Here is a 22520-nt window from a genome sequence, read left to right as displayed (position 1 = left end):
CTTTTGCCAATGGTAGCGCTTGCTCCCTTCCATGTCACTAATTGCATTATAGACGTAGACTTTGGAGTTGCATTCACTTGAATGGTCAGTGGTTTAGGAATTCAAAGACCATCGGATGCTGTGATGAGAATGAGGCACAGGGCAATGCCTTCCCTTTGTTCTCCTGTTCCGCAAAACTTGCTCAGGTTTTTAAGAAGAAAACAAACAAAAAAGCCACCAAAATAGCAAACTTTTGCCATGTCAAAGCCAGAATATTTTTTGTTCAAATCAAAAGAAACTTTTGTCTTGTGCAAATGAAGCATTATACATTTTTTGTATTTGTAAATCTGTGGGGAAGCATTAAACAGTCATCTCTGTTACAAAGGAGTAAGTCACTGATAGAGGGAAGGAGCTCGCCTTCCTCATGTTTCATTGTAATGTTTGTTGTATATATTTGCACATTAAACTGTGTATCTTTTTTCTAATAAATTAATATAAAATGTAGCTGTGAGCTTTAACTAATTTGAAAAGCAAAGGTACTCATGGGGGAAACGCCATATTTCATTTAATGCTTTTTCCATTGTCTAAATCTCTTATTAGTCTGTGACTTGGTCACATAAACCATTTGGATGCACAAACAAATTTGCCAGTGAATGTCATACACCTGTGTGTCAGGAAGAGTGTTTGCAGGTGACGTGACAAACAAGGGTGAAGCTGTGACCTGAGCTTGTGTCAGCACCTCCTGGGGCAGGTGAAAGGAGGCAGTCCCTGGAGCAGAGCTGAGCCAGCCTAGCTGCTACCCAGCAATGCAGTTTGAGAGATGGTTTATTTATTGCTTCAGGCAAGTGTCACCTTTGGATCTGCATGCATTGTAACCTGGCTGAATACCCACTGTGGTGAATCGAGGGACTTGTAGTGCTTGGAGAGCCATTGATGGAAACTTGGCTGCCTGGCTCTAGAAGCACAGACACGTGTAATTTAGATAAGCCTATGCCTGGGGGCTTGATACAAAGGAACTGGGTGACATTTGTGTTCAGGCAGGGCAGGTCAGGCAAACAGAAGGTCAGATAAAGGCTGACTGTTGGTTCACGGGCTGCTCCCATGTCCTTTCTCCAGCAGAGAGTGCTTCCTAGGAGAGACCTCCCTGTCCTGCACCAGCCTCCAGACCCTCCGAGGTGAGCCAGAGCCACCACTTCTCCTGCCATGATGTCCCATCGTGTCCCCTCCGCAGGGTACTTCCCAGAGCAGCAGAGGTGGTTGTCACAGCACGTCCCAGAGCAGCCTCACAAGCAGGGACTGTGTGGCCCATGGGAGCCAGCCCTCCCCAAGGAATGGATCTCTGTGCTGAAATGAAGCAGTACAACATTCAGGAAGCTCTCAGACTTCTCACACCTCTGTGCAAACTGTGGTGATTAGATACCAGAAGTAAGGGGGGAAACCTGATAACAAAAAGTATGACTGCAAGCACTTGGTAGAGGTCAGCCCTTCTGCTCATATCTGCCATTTCAAACCATGTAAAACAGTTCCCTGAAGCAAAAAACCACAGAGCAGCCACCCAGGTACCAAACTCAGGTCATCTTCATGGGGCACAAAACACAAACCCCTCCAAAAGAGCAATTCCCCATTGCCCCTGTGCCTCTTTAACTCTTTTGCTTAAGAGTGCAATTGCTTCGGTCTGATTAGATGGGGCTGGATGGAGCAACCTGGTCTAGTGGAAGGTGTCCCTGCCCATGGCAGGGGGTTGGAACTGGATGAGCTTTAAGGTCCCTTCCAACCCAAACCAGTCTGGGATTCTATGGTTCTATGCATAGAGCATTACTTTAAAATGGCCATTCCTGTGTAATCACTTCCACACTGGGAGCCGTATCAACACAAGGGTACAGGTCTTGGGCCACAGTGGTGATATCTCCTTTCTCACCGTCAGATCCCCAAGAGCTTTGGCAAAGGGAGAAGGGACTTGGACTTCATTTCTGGTTTTCATGTGTGTTTTGGGGGACAGTGACTCCCAGTGCTGATGGCATCAGCAGAGACAGAACCTGGGTCTGTGGAGTCCCAGTCCTGCCCTTCCATCAGCAGGTAATGCAGCAGCACGCTGTGCTTTGACAGGTCTTAAGATCTGCATTTCCCCATCAAACAGCATTGAAAGCTCCTCTCCCAGTTTAGAGCAGAGTGCAGAGGGGCTTTGGTCTACTGCTTATACATATTTATAGGAGCACACTGGGTGTCAAGCAGCACCACATCCAGTGCTTCAACACAAAGGATGCATCTGGCAGAGGCTCAGCCCCTTCCCACCTGGGAGCTGATGCCGGGCCCTGTTGTAATGCAGGAGTGAGCAGGGAGTGACCCAACCTTTCATTCATTGTTCTGTTTTGCTCTGCTTTGATATTTGTTTCTCCTTTCACATCTGATTTAGCATAAGCTCTTTGTTACACAGCCCCATGTCCTGCTCTGACAGCTCAGGGATCTCAGCGCTGGCAAATTCATTACCATGTAAGAGCCTGAAAAGCCCTGGCTCTGCTGGTGGGCTCTCACTGAGGGCCTTAAAGCTTAGTGCAATTTGGGGGTGTTCTTGCATGTGTTTATGGTGGTGGTTGTTGCACTTTGTTCTGCTCCTTCATTCAAAAATGCTTTGCTTTGCTTGGAATCGCCTCTGACGAAGCTGCTATCTAGAGACTCCTGGTTGTGTTTCTGCTGCTGTAATTGCTTAGCTTCCTTCCCCCATGAGCAGCACAGAGCTCTGGGAAGGCACAGAGCATTTTGTAGAGCTACAGGATGATGGTAAAGGCAGAACATCAAGTGCAGGCAGCGCTGGCAGGTGTCTGCCAGCCCTGGAGGAGCTGCCAGAAGGCAAACACAGCTTTTGCCTTTAGGTTGCCAGATCAAAGTTCAGGAAGAGCTTTCAGTGCGACCTTTTGTACAGCCTGACAGAGATACATGTACAGCTCTACAGAGATAGATGGGGTTGAGCAATAATGGGATTCAAAACATCTCTGAGGCTTCAGGAGCCCTTTGGGTTTGTATTAATGCAGCTTCCGGGGAGCTGCCAGGCAAAGGGATCCAAGGTTTTAAACGGGAGTCCTGGTGGGGTTTGGGTGCCTGCACCCCTGGGACATCCAGGGGGGATCCCCTTCCACATCTGGGGGTGCTCAGAGGCCCTGAGCACAACTGCAGTGCCTCAGGACGTGCCCAAACAGGGGCTGTGTTATCCTACTGTGGTTGCACCTTGGTGTGAGCACAGCCCCGGGACAGACAGACAGGCTGCAGGGACAAACGGACCCCCTCAACTTCCTTCCACTGCTGCCTCAACCCTGACCTCTTGGGATCCCAGAGACCCAGACTGGCAGAGACTGAAGGATTTGCCCCTGGCCATGGGAGTGGGAAGCCCTCCGACATTCACATCTAAGGTATGTCCATTCAGGTTGTGGACTGACCAAGCCTGACATACTGACATGGCCAATGGAGCTCCCCAGAACAGGTGAGGGCTTCCCAGCAGAAAAGGTGTCTGTCCTTTGGTGTGTGTCCATGGTGATGAGGCAGTCAGCAGGGCAGGAGGATGCAGGCTGGTTACAAGGGGGCTGTGCAAAAAAGGAAGGTTCATCTTCTGCAGTTAGTCAGAAATCATCCGGAAAAGCCACTAAAGGAAACCCATCCTCTTCTGCCTGGTCAGCACAAGCAATGTGCACACACACAGGATGGCGAGGAGGGTCTGGCTCTTTCCAGGCAGTGATACAGCAGAGACAGCTCGAGAGCAAACCTGCATAACACGTAATGTAAAATGACAGGGAGACAGAATAGATGGATTTCCACAATCAGCACATCCAGAACCTCCCTTGTGCACAAAATGAGTGTTTGGAATAACTCCAGAAACATCAGTATGTTTCCCCCCCGTGTTTACATAGAGCACAAGAGCATTTTTCACCATCCATATGCCTCTCCAGACTGCTTTCCTCTAAGCAGCTCTGACTGTTCAATGACAGACAAAGCTCATCAACCACCTTTATTTCTACTGCCCATTTCCCTCTGCTCCTCTCACCAGTGTATCACGGGGAGGGAAACCTGCAGCCTCAGGAGGAGGCACACAAAAGTCACACCAAGCTTTAAGCCTTGCCTACAGATACTGTGCAGAACTGGGGTCTGCTTTCTTAATACCACTCACCTGATTGTGAACGCAGGTCAGAAAAGACTGAAAAGTCAGATTTCCCTGATAACTCTGACACTTGCACCACAGCCAAGCGGGGTCCTCTGACCAGAAAACGTTGCTGCAAAGGCTTCCCAGTGCTGCATAGCGCCAGTCAGTGTGAGATGGAGCAGTTAATTCAACCCATGGTTGAGCAACCTGTTTGTCAAACCACACTCCGGCTCTCCCCAAGGCTGTGCTCCCTTCCCTCTGCACCAGTCGTGGTACAAAGGGCCGAGGGTAGGGCAGGAGGGGAGAAACACAGCGTGAAAGGCTGTTAGGCACAGGGTGAGATGGTGCTGGGCAGAAGTAAGCCTGACCCTGCTGTGCCCAACACCTCACTGCTGCTCACACAGGGATATTACAGCCCAGGAGCCTCCAGCACTTTCAGTCACACTTTCACAGGAGGCTGCCAGAAGCTTTAGGATGTGCAGGAGGTGGCCAAACACATCTGTAGCTGAGTGGGGGGGAGCTCAGGGGAATACAGCTTCCACATTCCAAAACATTACCTCTTATTTTGCCTTGGGAAGCATGCAAATAATAGTCCTTCAAAAGGTCTAGAGCCTCTCATCTGCTGCTCACATCATGTGTGGTGCTGCAGCTGTCACCTCAAACAGGAAGGGGGGAAAAAGGGAAACTGGTTTTGTGACAGAACAGCCCCCATAAAGATATTGATTTGTTATAGGATCTACTTTGTGCTGGGATTGCTGGTTTGTTAGTAACCAGCCTCAGCAAACACCACAAGGCAAAGCCAGAGGGGAGAGCCAGCGCCAGGACCTGGCGGTCTCAGGTAACCTCAAAACGAATCTCTGCTGCTGTCAAGGCAAAGAGGAACCACCACTGCTGCCTCCTTAAAGGCTGATGTGGAAGCTCTCAAGGGGAAGTGGTCAATCTCTGCCTGTTGTTTGGAGTCATTTTCATGGAAGTCCCCAAACAAATGTTATGCCACAGTGCTGAAGAGGGCATTCTTCTTTAGAAAAGTAAACACAGCTCTGTTGCCACAGGATGTGACTGAAAGTGGATGGAGTTCAGTTGTATTCCTCTTGCTCTTTCTGCTCGCTTTCATGGCAGAGGGAAATGAGACCAGGGGTAACTCGTGCAGCCTAGTGCAAAGCAGAGGGAAATCCTGGACGTAGACCCTCCAGTACAAGCAGTTCACCTGGATGTCTCTTCACAAAAGGGTGGTTTTCAGCAGCTCATTGGTAATGAAATCAGTCCAAGGGCTGTTTTGCTGATGCTAAATAGACTGAAGAAGTCACTGCCTGCAGCTGCCTTTTCCCAGCCCCTGCAGTGACCACTGTGGAGGTCCATGAGGTCCAGCCCAAATAACCTGAATCTTGGATTTACCAAAGTAAGCCAGGATTTATGATGTAAATTTATTCTGTAGCACCAAGTTAGATATACAGGAGAGAGCCTGAGGATGGCCGGCAAGCAGGGAGATGCTGCCCCAGGCCTCGTGCTGCCAGATGCCTTCCCCACATTCTTCTTCTTCACTTCACAACCCATATGAAGAAGACTCCTAACCCAAGGGGCTGCCGATGAAATAGTATGGACTGGAATTAAAACCCAAGCACACTTAAATCTGTATAAGAGTTATTCATATCTATATAGTGTGCATATATATAGCTTGAGGACATATATATGTGTATACTCTTGGAGGTGTGTGGGGGCCAGCCTGGAGCCATTCCTGTGGGGAGAACAGAGCTTCTATTTTGGTTTCTGCCTCGCTGCCCTGTGCCTGTTCCGCTGTGCCACAATCTGGAGTCTGTGTGCACACCATCAGCTCCTTCCCTGTGCTGACAGAGCAGGCAGGCTGGGGAAAGGCAGAGGAAAATGCTTGTTTTCTCTGCCACCTCCTCCCATGCAGGGCTGCCCTATGGCAGATGTGACCACCACTGGCAGTGTGTGCTGTGAAGGGGATGCTGCAAACACAGCCAGCAGTGGTGACTTCAGTTTTAGCTGCACATGGGGAGAACAGAAAACAACTTTCTACTTTTATAGTTTTGTTTTATTGCTGTTAATGTATTGCTACCAATTTCTTGCAGGTCTGAACCAAAGCTGTGGCTCCTGGCATTGGGGTTGGAAGATTAAGCTGAGCTATGTGTTACAGCAGTTGGCAGTGATGCCACCTGTAATGACCTTGCTTCTATTCCCTACTCAGGTCAGTAGGTGTTGGTGGCCAGATTTCACTCATACCTGTTCATGTGCTCCCAGTGGGATTTACTGCAATATCAGTCACTGGTTCTGGTTTGTCAGAGATGGATACCACCATTCCGGTCAGCGCTGTGCTGGAATGGGAGCGATGGCAGTGACCCTGCAGCTCTGTATCCAAGTGATGCAGGTCCTGCTCAGACATGCAGTGTGATGGAGGTTTGAGCACCAGATGAGCTGGATACACAGGTCAGCCTCCATATTAGTATCTCCCAGTGCCTCAGGCTCCTTGTCCCCAGGAGATAACAGATATCTGGCTGTGCCCAGGCACAGGGCTGCTCTGCCCTGTGTGCAGGAGCCACAGGGTGGGAACATGCCAACACCCAGCAGTGTTAAGGTGGAGGGGCTGTGACCCACTGCAGCTCCACAGCTCTGCTTCCCAGTGCTGTCAGTTTGCATGCAGGCTCTGCAGACCCTGTCCTTGACATCTGCACCACTTCTAACCTCCTGAAGCAGGCAGGCAGCCATGCACATTAACACGGCTGGTTTCTTCCTATGGCACATGGGCTCTTGTGGTCACTGGACGGTTCCCATGCAGGGTGGTGTTCCCAGACACAGCAATACTCATCACAGCTCATCTTGGGCTGAGGTTGGGCCGTTGCCCCACACTCCCAACCCATGCAGGTCATTCTGGCAGCAGCACCATGAAGGGCAGCTTGACCGATGGTGCCCACGAAAAGCACCCACCCATTAGGTCATCAGCAAAAGGAGGCATCGGGATTAATTACACCCTGGGAAGAAACTTAACGTGAGTCTGTGCCTTATTAGACACCAGAAAATCCACTCTTCAGTCAGGGCTTCTCTCTCATGCAGATTTGCTGCTGTTTAATGAAGTGTGAACTCCCATTAAAGTTTTCCTGTGGTTAGGACATTTGCAGTGTGCGGTTTCTCTTATGTCTTATGAGCAAGGGTTGGCTGTAGCCTTGGAGAACACAGTCAGTCTCCAGGCATGAAATCAAACAAAGCTATTTACTAGTTTATTTACTAGTGCTGTGGGACATGGGGCTGTCTGTTGGAGCCAGCATTTTCCCACAAAAACAGGTGAAAGGACAGGAAGGCTGCGGGAGCCATCCCATCCATCCCGCAGCACCCAGTGCCACACCAGTTCGAGCTCTTTCCCCCACCATGGCCATCCCTTCATCTGTCTCTAAGTGTTCTCAGCTACCTCTGTGAATGGTTTTGGTTAAATTCTTGGTGTTGTCAGTATCTTGATTGGGTTCATTTTAGCTTGGATGAAAAAAGTAGTCTTGCGTAAAAAAATCCATCTCCTTGATTTGGGATCACTGTATTCCAATGGCATTGACTCAGTGCTTGCTGCACCAGTGATGACAGGTAATGCAAATAACCATTTCAGTTTCTAAACACTTGTAACTCTATTGTTCTCATTTACTTCCAGTTCTCCCTTTCAGGATCAGCTTTTCAGAGGTTTGTGAGCAGGTCTGAGTAACACAGCAAGATGCCTTGAGAGCATTTCACAAGTGCTTTGCTCATTTGCCCATGTCTTTTTCCTTTCTGTTTCCTTTTCCCCAAGTCTAGATACAGTATGTACTGGTTTGCCCTTGTCTTCCATTGCACTGACACTCCAGGAATTTTGTGTTTCAAGGTGGAAGATTTTCTGTCATAGACTTCTGCAGCTTTGTCTCTATTTACTCATGAGACATTAACCAAATGTCTCATGTTTGCTGTCATTTTGTGTTCCCATTTATTTATTTTGAATGAAACTAATGCCCACCAGGCTGTAATTTCCATGACTGCTTTAAGCTTATTTTAATACAAGATCGTTCTCCATTAACAGTGCTCTAAGTGTTTGGAGGCTGTGTTGCTGGCATATCAGAACTGCTCACGTGTACATACACAACCACATGCAGGGCTCTGGCAAATAAATAAGGCTTGTCCTGGGACAGCTCCAAAACCAAAACAGAGCTCTCCCCCCAGACTTCCTTAAACCAAGACTAATCTTCCAAGACTAAGCTTCGGAGCCTGAATTTGCATGGGATTCTTCACTCAGCTCCTGCTTTTCAAAACCCTCCTCATAAGCCTACTCATAAAGTAACCGCCCAGACTGGAACAGGTTAAAGGAATCATAGCACACCCATCACTTCACACTGTAGTATTTAGTTTGTTGTGAAAAAACCCAGCTTCACCAAGCAGGAGGGTGTTACAGGGAAGAACACTGCTACAGGGAAGTACTGCAGAAATAACACAGAAATCCTCTTGAGTGTGTCATTATTGACAGCAATACACCTGAATACACCTTCAGGGAATGTGATTAGTGTGTGGGTAGGAATGGGAGCCAGCTGCTTGTTGCAGGAGCCATGGGCCTCGTGCCCTTCTGCCTCCCAGCACTTTTGCAACTGCAGCATAACTCCAGATTGTTTTTTCCTTCCCCTTCTTTCTTTTCCTCTTTCTTTCCCCCCTTGCTATACAATCAGCAATTTATGAGTTCAGACTTCAGCAGCAGAGGAACTTTTCCCCCATCTCTTCCATGCCTCCTCTCTATAGGTCACTTCTGTCCTTCCACACAGAACACGTGCCATGAACTCCACTCCTCAGCACTCATCTTCCTTTGCACCCTCACTTTTTTTTCTTGTTTCTCTTTTTTACACTACATTTTCCTTTTTAACTATTCCCTCCCTGGAATTCTCTCTGATCCTGCACTAAAAACCCAACTCACACACACACGCTGAGTCTGAGCTTCAGCCAGGCAGTCTCCAATGACAAACTCATGATCTGATCATCTCCTGTTCTGCAGTTATGCAAGGTTTGGATGAATTTAGCTCTAGAGAGTCCTAGTTCTGGAGCTAAACTTCTTATCAGCATTTCACAACTCAGAAAGAGGGAAAGGAAGATCATTAAGAGGTTGGCAGAACATGCTACCCATAAATCCAAGCTGGTCAACAGTGTGTAGGGTTTTTTCCCTTATGTCTCTGCTCAGGTAAGAATTAGCCAACTAGCATTGAAACCCATTCTGGTTTTAGGCTTTTTAAATGATGCTCCCATCTCATATCAACCACTGCTAACGACAGCAGTTTAACTCTCCCAGGTTTAAGCTGGGATTGAACAAGTCTGACTAAATATAGAGGTTTTGTAATCCTTAGGTCACCATCACAGTACTTACAAATATTAATTCAGCAGTGATTTTTCTCTCACCTCTACCTGGCAAAGCAGCAGACACCGGTAAGGTGGGTTCTGCAGTGTTTTGGGTTCAGTGCTGTTGAGCAGATGGCATTTATTGACAAACCTGCTGCTAAACTGTTTGCATTCCTGGGTCTGTAGGTGCAGCCAGCCCAAAGTACACTCACTACTCATTACTAAAACACTCATTTCCCTGGAAAACCATCTGTGTCATTCAGTCATGGCAGAAGCCCAGAAACATCCCATTCCCTCCTCCAGCTCCCCAGCACTATTTATATGCATCCATGCCCGCACTATGTTTCCTGTCTCCTTTCTGAAGCCTTCATCACTCTCCCTACAGTAAACACAGGGCAGTGAGACAAATGAGATGTAAATTGTACATACTATTTCCAGGTTTTTATCCTTACAAATACAAACTGAAGTCCGTAGGTGCAAGAGGGTGGCAAAGAGCAAGACTTGCTAGTGGAGCAACCTAAATGACATTGTGTAATGTACTGCTTTCACGTGAAAGGGGTGAAGGTAAGAGAGAGATGGGCAAGGAGTATTATGAAGAGGTACCTATATGGTGTGAACAGAAGCACAGACAGCTACCTGGTGTTAGATGTGCTGTCGCTCTGGCTGTAGTCTGACAGAGCCACAGAGGCAGTGCCCAATGGACAGTCCTGCATGGCTCCTGAAGAAAGATGTGAAACCTCAGCTCAACCTCAGCCCTGAAAACATCAACACTTCCTTGTCTCCTCAGGACGCATTTGGCACTGGGGAGCTGAGAGGTGGATAAGGTATCACTCCCTAGGAGATACTTACATACCTCTCAATTAAATTTCTATGCAACAATTTGCTTAGCTAATTGTTCATCTTTCATGGTGTCATGGTACAACCTCTCCATAAAGACAACCTTAATTGAGAATGATGAATGCACCTTGCCACTCCACCCTAAGGGGTGGTAGCTTGTACTTCTTTGTCCTTATCTGATTTAAAACGTGTAGAATTTCACCCAGAGACACTCTTACTAACAAAATACAGTTCCGCATTGCATCAGAAATGTAGATGTGTCTCTTAAGGTGGATAGATGATGGCCCAAATTGGCTTGTCACTGATTTCCTCCCATCTATACTGACAAGAGCTCCTTTTCCTTCACTAACAGATTCATCAGGCATCAGATGTCTCAATAGTCTCATACCTGCATAAGTCTTGAAAATACAGACACAGAATCGTAGAATCATTTAGGTTGGAAGAGACCTTTAAGATCATAATAGTCATAACCCTTAGCCCAGCACTGCCAAGTCCACCACTGCAATACCAGATGGACATTGAATATGAACACAGAGATTGCCTAAACAAGGGAATCTTCTTAATGATCTCCAGTGCTGCTCTGAACAAGGACCTGAGCAGTTCATTTCCCCATCAAGACTAGCCCTGTTTTGAGGTCCAGCTGTACCAGGTGACCTCCAGTGGTCCATCCCAAAATACATTTTCATATGCTTCTCTGACCATGGGATGCACCTATGGTATGTTTTATGATTTGGAATAACTTTTTCAAGTATTCCATCCCAGCATAATATGTTGTATGGAATAGGAACTACACAGGCACTCTGTAGTTACTGTATTAAACCTAAAGAAGGCACATTTATAAAGCACTCCGAGGAGATGGCCTGAACACCAATGAAAAACTGACTTGTGCTTCTGACTGGTCAGCTCTCAGGCTGTACAGACTGTGCTCAGTTTGTTGTGTTGGGCAGACATCAGTGCTGAAGGGTGTGATGTGCAGCATCCATGCTGGATGCAACCTGGAACAAGCCAATGCGCTGACTGAAGAGAGACATTAGAACTCATATTTGGGCCTCACTAGCACATAAAGACAGAGCCACAGCAATTGGAAACACTCAATTCTGGCACTTTTATGAGAATTTTAGGCTTTCTGAAACAGAATAAAACAAGAGAGTCCCTGCTGGGGGTGGAGGTAGCACAAAATAGCTGCTGTGCTTCAGCTCACACCCTCACGTATTGCGAAATAGCTTCCCTGTTTAGACAAGCCCCAAGAGATGTAGACATTTATAATGCGTATTTAATCTTTCCATCTATTTTTTTCTTACTGTTTTGATGTTTCCTCAGGTTTTGAAGATTCAAGTTTTTTTTTTCCCCCAGAAACTACAAGTCTTAAGGCAAAAATAAAGGCAGCTAGAAATTGCCTGCTGCCAGCCAGACTGTAGAGTTTGTAACTTCTTCCAACACAGGAAATGTTCAGTGTTTTAATAGCAGTGACCATGTTGTAATGCATTTATGCCCTTAGGGTTGTAGAAATCCTTCATTCACAGCATTACCCACCCTGGATCATGTAACTGCACTGTAGTGTCACCATGCTTTTCAACAGTATCAGGGGATAGACATCTCCACTTGAGAGCCATTCCTGCTTGCCTTCCTTGTTGTGTGTAAACCTGCATTGGGTCTGTCTGGGATGGTGTTAAGTTTTACCCCCAGCAGCCCCCTTAGTGCTGTGCTCTCTGTTGGCAGCTAGAAGGGTGTTGATAACACACCAGTGTTTTGGCTGCTGCTGAGCAGTGTTACACCAAGGCTGCCTCTCCAACATTATACCAGGAGGCTGGGGGGGACAAGACCTTAGGAGGGGGCAGAGCCAGCACTGGTGAGCACAGCTGACCAAGGGGGTATTCCAAACCATGTGCTGTCTGCTCAACAATGAAACTGAGAGGAAAGAGGAGGGGAGGGCATTTAATATGCAAGGCCCTTCTGCACCTCTGCCACCCTGCAGACACCAATGTCACTGACAGTGAGCCCTGTTACATCAGCCTGTGACAGGCTGAGAGAGCTGGGCTTGTTCAGCTGGAGAAGAGAAGGCTCTGGGAAGACCTTAGAGCAGCTGCAGTGCCTAAAGAGGCCAAGGACAAGCGCCTGTAGGGGCAGGACAAGAGGAACCTGACAGAGGGGAGGCTGATTAGCTATTAGGATGAAGGTTGTCCATAGGATGAAGGTTGTCCATAGGATGAAGTTTGTCCGTAGGATGACGGCTGTCCATAGGATGAAGATTGTCCATAGGATGACGGTTGTCTATGGGATGAAGGTTGTCCGTAGGATGACGGTTGTCCATAGGATGACTGCTGTCCATAGGACGACGGTTGTCCATAGGATGACGGTTGTCCATAGGATGACTGTTGTCCATAGGATGACTGTTGTCCATAGGATGAAGGTTGTCCATAGGATGACAGTTGTCTATAGGACGACGGTTGTCTATAGGATGACGGTTGTCTATAGGATGACAGTTGTCTATAGGATGATGGTTGTCCATAAGATGAAGGTTGTCTATAGGATGACTGTTGTCCATAGGAGCCGTGGCTGCCCCATCCCTGGCAGTGCCCAGGTCGCACGGGGATCGGAACGACTCGTTCCCGCCAGCAGCTCCCGCCCCGCCAAACGCCCTGTGACGTCACCCGTGACGCAGGAGCCCCACGTGCACGCGGCCGCCCCGCTCGCGGTTTCCCTGCCCGGCGGGGGGGGGGCGGGGGGGGTGAGGGGGGCAGCGACGGGAGCGGGGCGGGCACGCGGGGCGGCGCGTGGGGCGGGCGCGCCGGTCACCTGACACCGCCGCCGCCACAGCGGCCGCCGCCATTTTGTCTGGTAGTGTGAATGTGAAAGGGAAAGCCGGGGCGAGCAGGGCCGGGCCGGCGGCGGCGTGAGGGGCGCTGCTCCGTCGCGGAGGCAGTGCGGGGTCTGCGGGTAGAGCCCTCGTAGCGGCAGCGGCGGGCGAGAGGAGCCGGTGAGGCGGAGCCCGGCCACGACTCCCCGGTCGCCGGCCTCACATCGGAGGGAGCTGCCGGTTCCCGTCCCCCCCCGGGCAGCTGCGCTCGCCTCTCCTCTCCCTGGCTGCGGGGGAGCCGCTGTCCCGGCCTTGCTGCCCGCCTCGGCGGATCCGCGCCGATGATGTCGGGGCAGTCGATCACGGACCGCATCACGGCGGCTCAGCACAGTGTCACCGGCTCGGCCGTGGCCAAAGCTGTCTGCAAGGCGACGACCCACGAGGTGATGGGCCCCAAGAAGAAGCACCTGGACTGTAAGTAGGACCCTGCGGTGTTCGCCTGCGGCCTGGGCCGGGGGAGGCCTGGCCGGGCCCGCGGCTCGCCCGGCGGGAGCCGCTCGGAGCCCCGAGGCAGGCGGTGTTGGCCCCTCCTGCTTGCAGCAGGGAGGAGGGAATGTCGCGTAGGGCCGGGAGAACCTGGCTGGTTTGCTCCTCAGAACTTGCTTTACACGTGGAGGGAGGGAGAGAGCTTTGTAACACCAGGGAACAAAATTAGTGCAACCTTGTGAACTCTTCCCGGTGAGAGCTTCTTAGCCTGTGTGCTCTGGGTTTATTAATCCGGCACCGAGGCAAGAAGTGGGTTAAGTTGTGTGGTTTGCTGTTGTGAGCAAGAAGTCTTTAAGAATTTTTAAGCACTCTTCTGTCGTTCTGTGCATGTGGTGGACTGCAGACTGCAATGTTTCCCTAAATCTCATAGCTTTATGTCTTACGGCTGTTGAAACGGGGTAAAAAGTGAGGTAAAGGGGAGGGTAAAGGTGGGCTGGTGCACGTTTCCAGAATGAGAGTGTGTTGACACTGTTATATTTAAACTTAATAAGTTAAACATCTTTCTACATACCAAAGAGGCAGAAACCTGGTACCTAGAACCCGTGATAACTAGAAAAGTATCGGTGGTGTTGCTTTGTTTCACGTTTGGGTAACAGGATAGCAATAGAAGTTACTGTTTAACTGCTCAAAAGTGCAGCCAGTGCTCCAAACCTTCTACATTGTGCAGTACGCTTGCTCAGCGTCTATTAGAAGTGAAGCAAGCATGTGTGTGTGTGTTTCCATTAGGAAGAATAAAGAAGATGTGAAGCTTTATGCTGGGCTCTTCAAAATCAGTGGAGCAGGCTGGTAGTTTTGCAGGACTTGCACAAGTTGGTGGTGCTAAGGGGAGTTTGCTGTTCCAGCTCTTGGAAGATGTATAATCAGTTGTATGGTGTGAGGATAGTTTGGTGCTCTGACACTGTGACACTCTTCTGTTAAGACAGACTTATTTTGTGAGAGCTTTTTGTGTGGATCAAATGGTTAAACACAAACAAATACGTGTCTCATTTGGTTTTGATCTGAATGAGTGGAATCCAGCTGCAGCAGTGAATATTGCAGCTGCTGTGTTGAAATTAAAAGCCTTAAATCTGGGTAACTGTCAGTTTATTTTTAAAGATGCCTTTTTAAAGTTACCTCACTTTATCTCGCCTTGTGTTCTGCCTGTGGTAGAATAACTGCAGGAGGTAACCCTTCAGTCCAGAAATGGTAACATAACAGGAAGCCAGAAAGTGGTGAGTTTGCTCAATAGTTTGAAAGCTTCTGAAGCTTGAAAGAATGTAGCACATTGGTTGAAAATATCTTTAAAATCATGACATCTACTTTAAGTTACCCTCACAAAATAAGAAAATTGAAACCTGGAAAAACTCTTGAGAAAGGCATAAAGTGAGATTGCGTTTTGTCTATCAAGTTCCTTTGGATATCTTTTGATACAGACCTGTCCTGAGCTGTCAGTCTCCAGAAGGTCCCCTTCTGTTGCACAGGAGTTCTGTGTTCTGGTGTAATTGACTTCCTCAGACTTTGATTTAAGACAAACAAAAAGCTTGTTCTGGTTTGGTATCTGAAATAGAGGAATACTTTGGTGGGGTAAGAGAGGAAAAAAAAAGAGGTGAAATATGGTACTGCAAATATCTCTGCAAGGGGTTAAAAAGAAATCCCAGTGCACATTCTCCACTATTCACTGAGCATACCCAGGCACTGCTGTTCAAACATCTGCAAGCCTTTGTGTGGCACTTTATCCTTAGTACACAAAACTTAACTTGCATTAAACGCATGTAGGTAAAATACTAGTTTAAATACTGTAATCTCCGGGGAAAAAAAGATCACACAGTGTATTTTCAAAGATACAGTGTGAGTAAATTATGAAGGAAAACACAGTGTGGATTTAATGCAATTCACTGCTAGTTGCACCTTGGTAGCTACGTGTGTGTGTGGCATTCAAAAATGCTACACCATCTGGTATGACTTGTAATTGCTGCTAAAGAAAAAGCTTCAAGAAGATGTTTTTGACAGTTGCTGTAGTTGTATCAGGGATTGTGGAGGAGTATCAGTTTGTTCACTATATTCATATTAATTCTTAACACCCCCCTTGCTGTTTCCTCAGTAAGGAACGCTATATTAAAATATGGGATTTTACAGGAAGATGTTACATTTGCAGTGTTTGAGCTAGTATTTAGGAGTCTTGCGTTTTGTCTGGCTACTAACTGCTGAGTAGTATAGTCTTATTTTTCTTGAAAAGAAAAAAAAACCAAACCCAAACCCAACAAAAACAATGAACCCACACAAAAAACAAATCCAAAACCTAAGCAATGTCAATGGGAATACTTGATGGATTCTTTTTTTTTTTTAAAGTAGGTTACAGTTGCCTAAATAAGTCAGCAGATCTATTTCTGTAGTATTTTGTAATATTGTAGAGTAACATAAAGTATTATACAGAGGCTGGTGTTTTCTTAGTGAAGCACCTGAAGGTCTTTGTCTCTTTTTCCCCAGTGTGGGTTTCCTCACTTCCCTTCCTCCTGAGTTTGGGTTGCAGTAGAATGGGGCTAGATTATGCCTTTGGTGACATATCTCTTCCTGGGTAACTACTGAAAAGCCATAATAAAAAGGGAGCAAACTAGAGCTGTAGCCAGTTGGTAACTGGCTTAGTAGACCTGTGTGTAAGCTAAAATTTTGAAAGATACAACCCCCTAAAATAAGTGAATATAGTAATAAAGGAAAAAGCAACTTCTGTTTAACTTGCGTATGGCCCTCATAAGCATAGGAGAAGAGAAAGTAGTTAATGTTACTCATCAAAGCTGAAGACTTCTACACAGGCTTTGAAAATCTTGTAAGAAGTAATAATTCAGGTACTGCAGAATTGTATTATGCAACAGGAGAAAGTTGCATAGGTCTTCACCAAATCATTCTAAACTTTAAGTTTTGCCAATAATACCACATTATGACTATCACACTTTGGTGTTGGTTTTGTATATGCTTGTTCTTACTTTCGGTAGCTAGAGCTCATGAATGCTGGTGCACTGTGGCTCTTGCAGGGATACAGTGCCAAGAAATACCTCTGAACTCTTCCACAGGGAGTAAGGTCCCTTTCTTTAGTCTGAAACGCTTTAGTAATCTGTGAAGTAATAGAGGAAATTTAACTTGAAAAACAACAACATAGTTGTTTGCATCTATAAATGTGAATTTTACTTAACAATTGCTCTAATCTTAAAAAAAACCCCAACAAACTATGGGCTGTCATTTATCTTTGTTTAGTGGGGGAATGCGACAGAGTAGCTGAATTGCTTTACTTCTGGTAAAGTAACTCTAAGTTCAGATTTAGCTATTATATAAATGAAACTTCAAATTTGTTGGCAAATCTGCTCTATGAGTGCATAACAATATTTGTGTCAGGTGCTCTTTTAAGTCTTCCAGCAAGAACTGTTGCATTCCTTAGACTATGCTGAGAAAGTTTGCTGAAGTGGATCTTCTGTTTTATGTTTTTGTAAACTTACAGTTTATGGTGTAGCTTTCAAAAAGAAAATGTAAATTTTTTTTCAAGACTGCTGGGGTTAAGACAAGTGATCTCAATTCTTCTGTTTCTCTAGAGCAGTTTCAGCCCTGTGACAAAGTGGAAGAAATACAGGAATATTAAACAACTGTGGTTGTCTTTAACTCATGTATTTGCAGTTCTCTTGAGGCAGATATTCCTGACTCAGGAAAAGGATTACTTTCTTGTTGCTTGAAAGTTGAAAAGTATGTCTCTTTTTTTGTTAGTGTCTGGCTGAGAATTTTCCAAAACCTGATATACATAAAAATATATATATATTTAAAATAGCTGGTTTGTGCATTCTGTTTTCCAAAGAGCTGTATGGTTTCATAGATGATTGTGCCAATATGGGATGAACTGTGGAAGAGAAATACTTAATACTCTTCTGGCAGTAAGATTTCCACATCTTTTCCAGGCTGCTGTGGTACTCTTCTGGTTTAAAGCAGTGTCATTTTTCTTTCTGTGCTCCCCTCCTTCCCGGTGATGTTAAAATGTTTCTGAATTCCATTCTAGAAATAAGCTTGCAGTTGAAACGATTCCTCTGGGTAATTGGCAAAATGCTTTGAGTTGTAAACTTGTGCTATAACTAGTGTGATAAGAAAATGTGCATCACTTGCCCTACAAATTTCAACCCAAATTTTTGTTGCCAGCATCTGTATTACTGTTGCTCATCAGTCTCAGGTGCATGTGTACCTTTATATATCCACATGTATGGCGGTAATAGCCTTTTCCTCTTTGCCACCAGCTGTAACATCCATAGTTTGTGTGTAGGCTTGTTTGAAATAGATATTCCTGTTGCAGACTCAGAAGAAGATATTACAGAAACACCTGCCTTTTCTGTTACATATCTCAAGAACTGGAATTCAAATGTGATGCTAGTTTTGTTTGTACTGGTTGTAAAATAATAAGAAAAAAATTGCTCTGAGTATCCTTATTAAAGAGTCTTTTTAAATTTAGGGTTTTGAATTCACTCTTAGGAAACATCTGGTTTTGCCTATAAAATACACTGAGATTTATTCTTTTTTCATTCTTAGTTTACTATTTTAGAGGTGTTTTGTTTGCTTAAGCATGTGTTCTTTGGTGTTGGCAACTGTAGCTTATGAGTTTGTGCATTCAAGGAGACCAAAGGCCTGAATTGTGCTAAGTGCCCTCAATAAAAATTGTCTTCAGGGAAGCCAGTCTTCAGCACACATCTAAAGTGCATGGCACTTGCAGCTCATTCAAGTCCTCTAACCTCAAGCACAGCTTGAATTAAACTGAGTAGCCTTACTGTGTGAAATCTCATTTTGGTTGCCTTTTAAAATGGTCAGGCTCACATCTTACAGGAACAAGCAGAATGTGCTGAAAACCCTTACTAGCACTTTATTGGAATTACTAGAACTGCACTTCTAAATTACACGGAGCTACAGTTGTGGAATAAACCAGTATTACATGAGTTCTCAAATGCACCTCTGAGGTCTATCAACTACCAATCTGTTAGTGTCACTTAACAGGAAACTTCTTTTAGTCTTGTATACCAAAGCAGAAGTCAGTTGCTCCTTTCTAAAGGGAGACAGACATCTAGATGGCTTTTTATGGTTGTAAACCTTTATATGATGCATGAAAAGCTAAAGCTTTTTTTTTTTTTTTTCGAATGTGTGGCTTAAGGAGAGAGAGAGAGGCATTTGATGTAGTTGCTAACAGTATAATTTCTGTCACATTGTCTCTGAGCAGCACTATGAGAACGTAACTTTGATATCAGTTGTAGACATAACTATATGCAAGGGATCTCCCAGGTGTTCAGCATCATCTTAGACTCTACAGGAACAGCTGCTGGTAGACCTTAGCTTGAGGGAAGGTGACAAGACTGAAATCTCTGTGGAGAGTGCTAGCAGTATATGAATGAAGTTACTTTGGCTAATGTGACTTGAGACCAGAAAGCATTTGGTTTTAATGTGGATCTTACCTCCCAGTAAGCACTCTTAATACTGAAAATCTTCAGTGAAAAAATTGACTTGCTCAGTGGTTCTGTGTAGGAAAAAGGCTTTGTGCAGAAATAATATTTTCAATAGGCTCTGTGTCTCTGACCTTAGCAGATCAGTGGAATTTCTTTAATTGCTCCTTAGTAGCAGTGTTATAGGCATTGTTACAGGTATTGTAATGTTGTAGGTATTGCTCTGTGTAGAGTTTGTTGGTTGTTTAGTTTTTATAAACTTAGTATAGGACTTGTAACATTTCTGTGCTGGTTACAGACACTTCAGTCCCCTGAAAAATACCAAACAAGTTCTCATTCAGTAGATGAGGCTGTTGAACTAAAGTTGTGTCTTCTCTGTGTATAAATTATGGAACTGGGACTTGCTTCATTATATGGAGCAATGGTTGTCTATGGACTGTTTGGATTTCTAGAAATGTTAAAGTACTTCTTAATTTGACACAGTGTCTGATGATGATACAGCTGTGAGTTCTGAGCAGCATGTATCAAATGACTTGGGGTTTGAGACTCTTCATGTTTGTAAATACTGAAATGTTTTAATGCTACTCAACAATGAAGTTTTGTTGAATAGCTTAAAACTTCTTTGCAGGGCTGCTCTTTCTTTCAGCATTTTGTGTGTCACTAATAAGGATGAAAGTTTTCAGCCCAACTTTCATGTTTTGTGTGTATATTGAAACCTTGGGCATCAGAATGAAATTAGTAACTTATTAGAATTGGCATTTTATAGCTTTCTACTTCAGCAGGATACTAGCTAAAACTCATTACTTTATTAAAATCACTCTGGTTATTAAGCTGTTCTAAACAGTGGTCCTTACTCAAAGAATTTAATATTCTTAATAAACAGATCTGTAAGATACATTTGTAATTATTTTGTGCAGTGAAACAGAAATTCTAAGTGCAGTCTTTCTGTGAAGTATTTTGTCTGAAACTATCAATGTATGATCTCTTAAGTTCATGTTTAAATAGCTTATGATAACTTAGTCTGTCCTGTACATGGAGCTAATAAGACAAGTTGGCCAACACCCCAGTATTCAGTTGTTGCCCAACTTCCCAAGCATCTACTCTTCTTCAAGTACTTAGACAGACAAACCGCATGAACAGAAATGCTGCTCTGCAGCCAACAGGCTGCTCACAGACTTGGCTTAAAGAAGAGGCCACAAAGGAAGCTTTTCAAACTTGATGTTTGTTTTTCTGGCCTTGCCCAGTCCTTGAGGTGTACTTTGATCACACCTGAGCCAAATTTAGCTCAAGAGAGAATAAATGTCTAATGTGCATGTCTTGAGGGGTTTAGAATAGTTCTGGATTTGGTTCTTTGCTTTCTTCTCAGCAAGCCTTTTTTTTCCCAGATATCTGCTGGAGCCTGTTCTGGTTTTGTACGAGTACTCAGGCAGAGACTTGAAGTATTCTAGACTTCCCAGGTTAATGTTCTACTACTGAGTTTATAATCAGTCTTGGACACAAAGAGCTTTTTTGATATAAAAGCCTGAGACCTGCCATGGTCCATCACAAAATACTTGGTTTGCGTCTGTAGAATCAAATTCTTGCTCTTAATTCTTATGGAAAATAGGCTTATTGCAGGTTAGAATCATAGAATCATAGAATAGTTAGGGTTGGAAAGGACCTTAAGATCATCAAGTTCCAACCCCCCTGCCATGGGCAGGGACACCTCACACTAAAGCATGCCATGCAAGGCTTCAGTCAACCTGGCCTTGAACATTGCCAGGGATGGAGCATTCACAACCTTCCTGGGCAACCCATTCCAGTGTCTCATCACCCTTACAGTAAAATTCTTCCTTATATCCAATAAGGTTGGTAGCATCTCATTTGCTATCATGTGTAGGCAACCTTAGGTGGGAGCTGCACGGTCCTTGCTGCCTGTTGATCTCATGAGACACAGATGTCTCAGCTTCTCCTTGCTGCTCTCATTTTTCCTGGTGGTTGGTTGGTTGGTTGGAGGGGGTTTATTGTTGGGGTTTTGTTTGTTTGTTTTGTCTGGGTTTTTTTTCTAAGATTGAGTGGGTATCAGACAATAATTTGGGCATAGAGTTTGTACTGGAGCAAGTCATTGATGATATGCTGAGACTCCCATAAAATTGTTAAAATGCCTCTGAAGATCATGCTTGGAATTTTTCTATAAAATGCAGTGAATTTGAGTAGGGAATGTAAAACAGCTCAATTATTTTTTTATAATGCATCCAACAAGAATTCTCAGTAAAAAAACACAAAATAAGGATCCTGTATGAGTGTACAGCTTTTTGTAATGTTTTGATTTTTTTCCCTTTAATTTAGATCTAATACAGTGCACAAATGAAATGAATGTGAATATTCCACAGTTGGCAGATACACTCTTTGAGAGAACTGCAAACAGTAGCTGGGTTGTAGTGTTCAAAGCTCTAATTACAACACACCACCTCATGATGTATGGAAATGAGGTAAGACATGACTACTTCTCTTAAAGCCTCCTTGGCAATGTGTTAAAATTTTTTCTCAATCTTTGAAACATTATATGTGTACTTTGATTTTCAATGGTCTTTGTTTTTCCTCTGCTGATGGCTGGAAAGTACTTCTCCAGAGAAGAAAATATTCTTTCATTATTTCAACACTGAAATATATCAATATTTGCAATATACCTGCTGGTATCTGGGCTGGGCTATGAGGGAATGATGAGTGACCTTTCTAGAATAAAGAGCTTTAGGAGCTCTTTATGATGAGCTTTACTTCATTAGGCTGATGCTTATCAGTAAGAGCACAGCAGAAGAGTCTTGTTGACACTCCATAAATGTGCAGCCAACCTATTAATAGATAAGAATACTTACTAAAGGGGGGGGGAGGAACATGGTGACTAGAATATTGGATTGTGGAAATCATCATCTAATGGGGTAAATATTCATACATTGTTACAATAAGCATTTCTCCTAAACAGGTTTCTGTTGCTTTTATTTCACTTAAATTATTTCATCACTATTTATTAAAAGCTTTTTGGACAATACTAGGGTATTAGAACTGTAGCCTCTCTTAGGCAGCCATTTCTGTTAGAAACTAAACTTTGTCTTGGTCAGGTGACAGTTTAGTCCTGAAGTTGTGTGTAGGTGTTCTTGTAATAAATGTCAACTACTGGTAATATTGAAATGATGATTCTTAAGGTACTGCTTCCAGCCACTAAAATGCTCTGAAAACTTGGTTGCCTCCTCTCACTTCATTGAGATGACTTGTAAAACAGTGTGCTCTTTGTTAATGCTTCCTCAAGTTATTTGTGTGCTTAAACTGTAGTTTCAACAGATAATAGGCTGAAATTAGAGGATAATACAAGGATAAGTAAAATTCACTGCTTGGAATTCACTACTTAGAATAAGTATGAAGCTGAACTGAATGCTGTAAGTCAGTTTGTATATTTCCTTCTCTTTTTCCA

The 22520-nt window shown here is 44.8% G+C and overlaps 1 protein-coding gene across 2 annotated transcripts in view; it reads left to right on the top strand.

The window, feature by feature from the left end:
• Nucleotides 1-13102: 13102 nt before the first annotated feature.
• Nucleotides 13103-22520, top strand: part of LOC101870273 (prefoldin subunit 3) — a 40403-nt gene continuing 30985 nt past the window's right edge. For both annotated transcript variants that reach the window (XM_031048223.2, XM_034063442.1), the window contains exons 1-2: nt 13103-13565; nt 21401-21543. In XM_031048223.2, the coding sequence (XP_030904083.2) occupies nt 13433-13565; nt 21401-21543 (276 nt within the window). In that variant the 5' untranslated portion in view covers nt 13103-13432. The remainder of the gene's footprint in view (nt 13566-21400; nt 21544-22520) is intronic.

This window comes from Melopsittacus undulatus, chromosome 6 (assembly GCF_012275295.1).
Source record: "Melopsittacus undulatus isolate bMelUnd1 chromosome 6, bMelUnd1.mat.Z, whole genome shotgun sequence".
In the NCBI taxonomy this organism is placed as follows: domain Eukaryota; kingdom Metazoa; phylum Chordata; class Aves; order Psittaciformes; family Psittaculidae; genus Melopsittacus; species Melopsittacus undulatus.
Note: the sequence above shows the minus strand (reverse complement) of the source record. Positions and strands in the feature narration are given on the sequence as shown.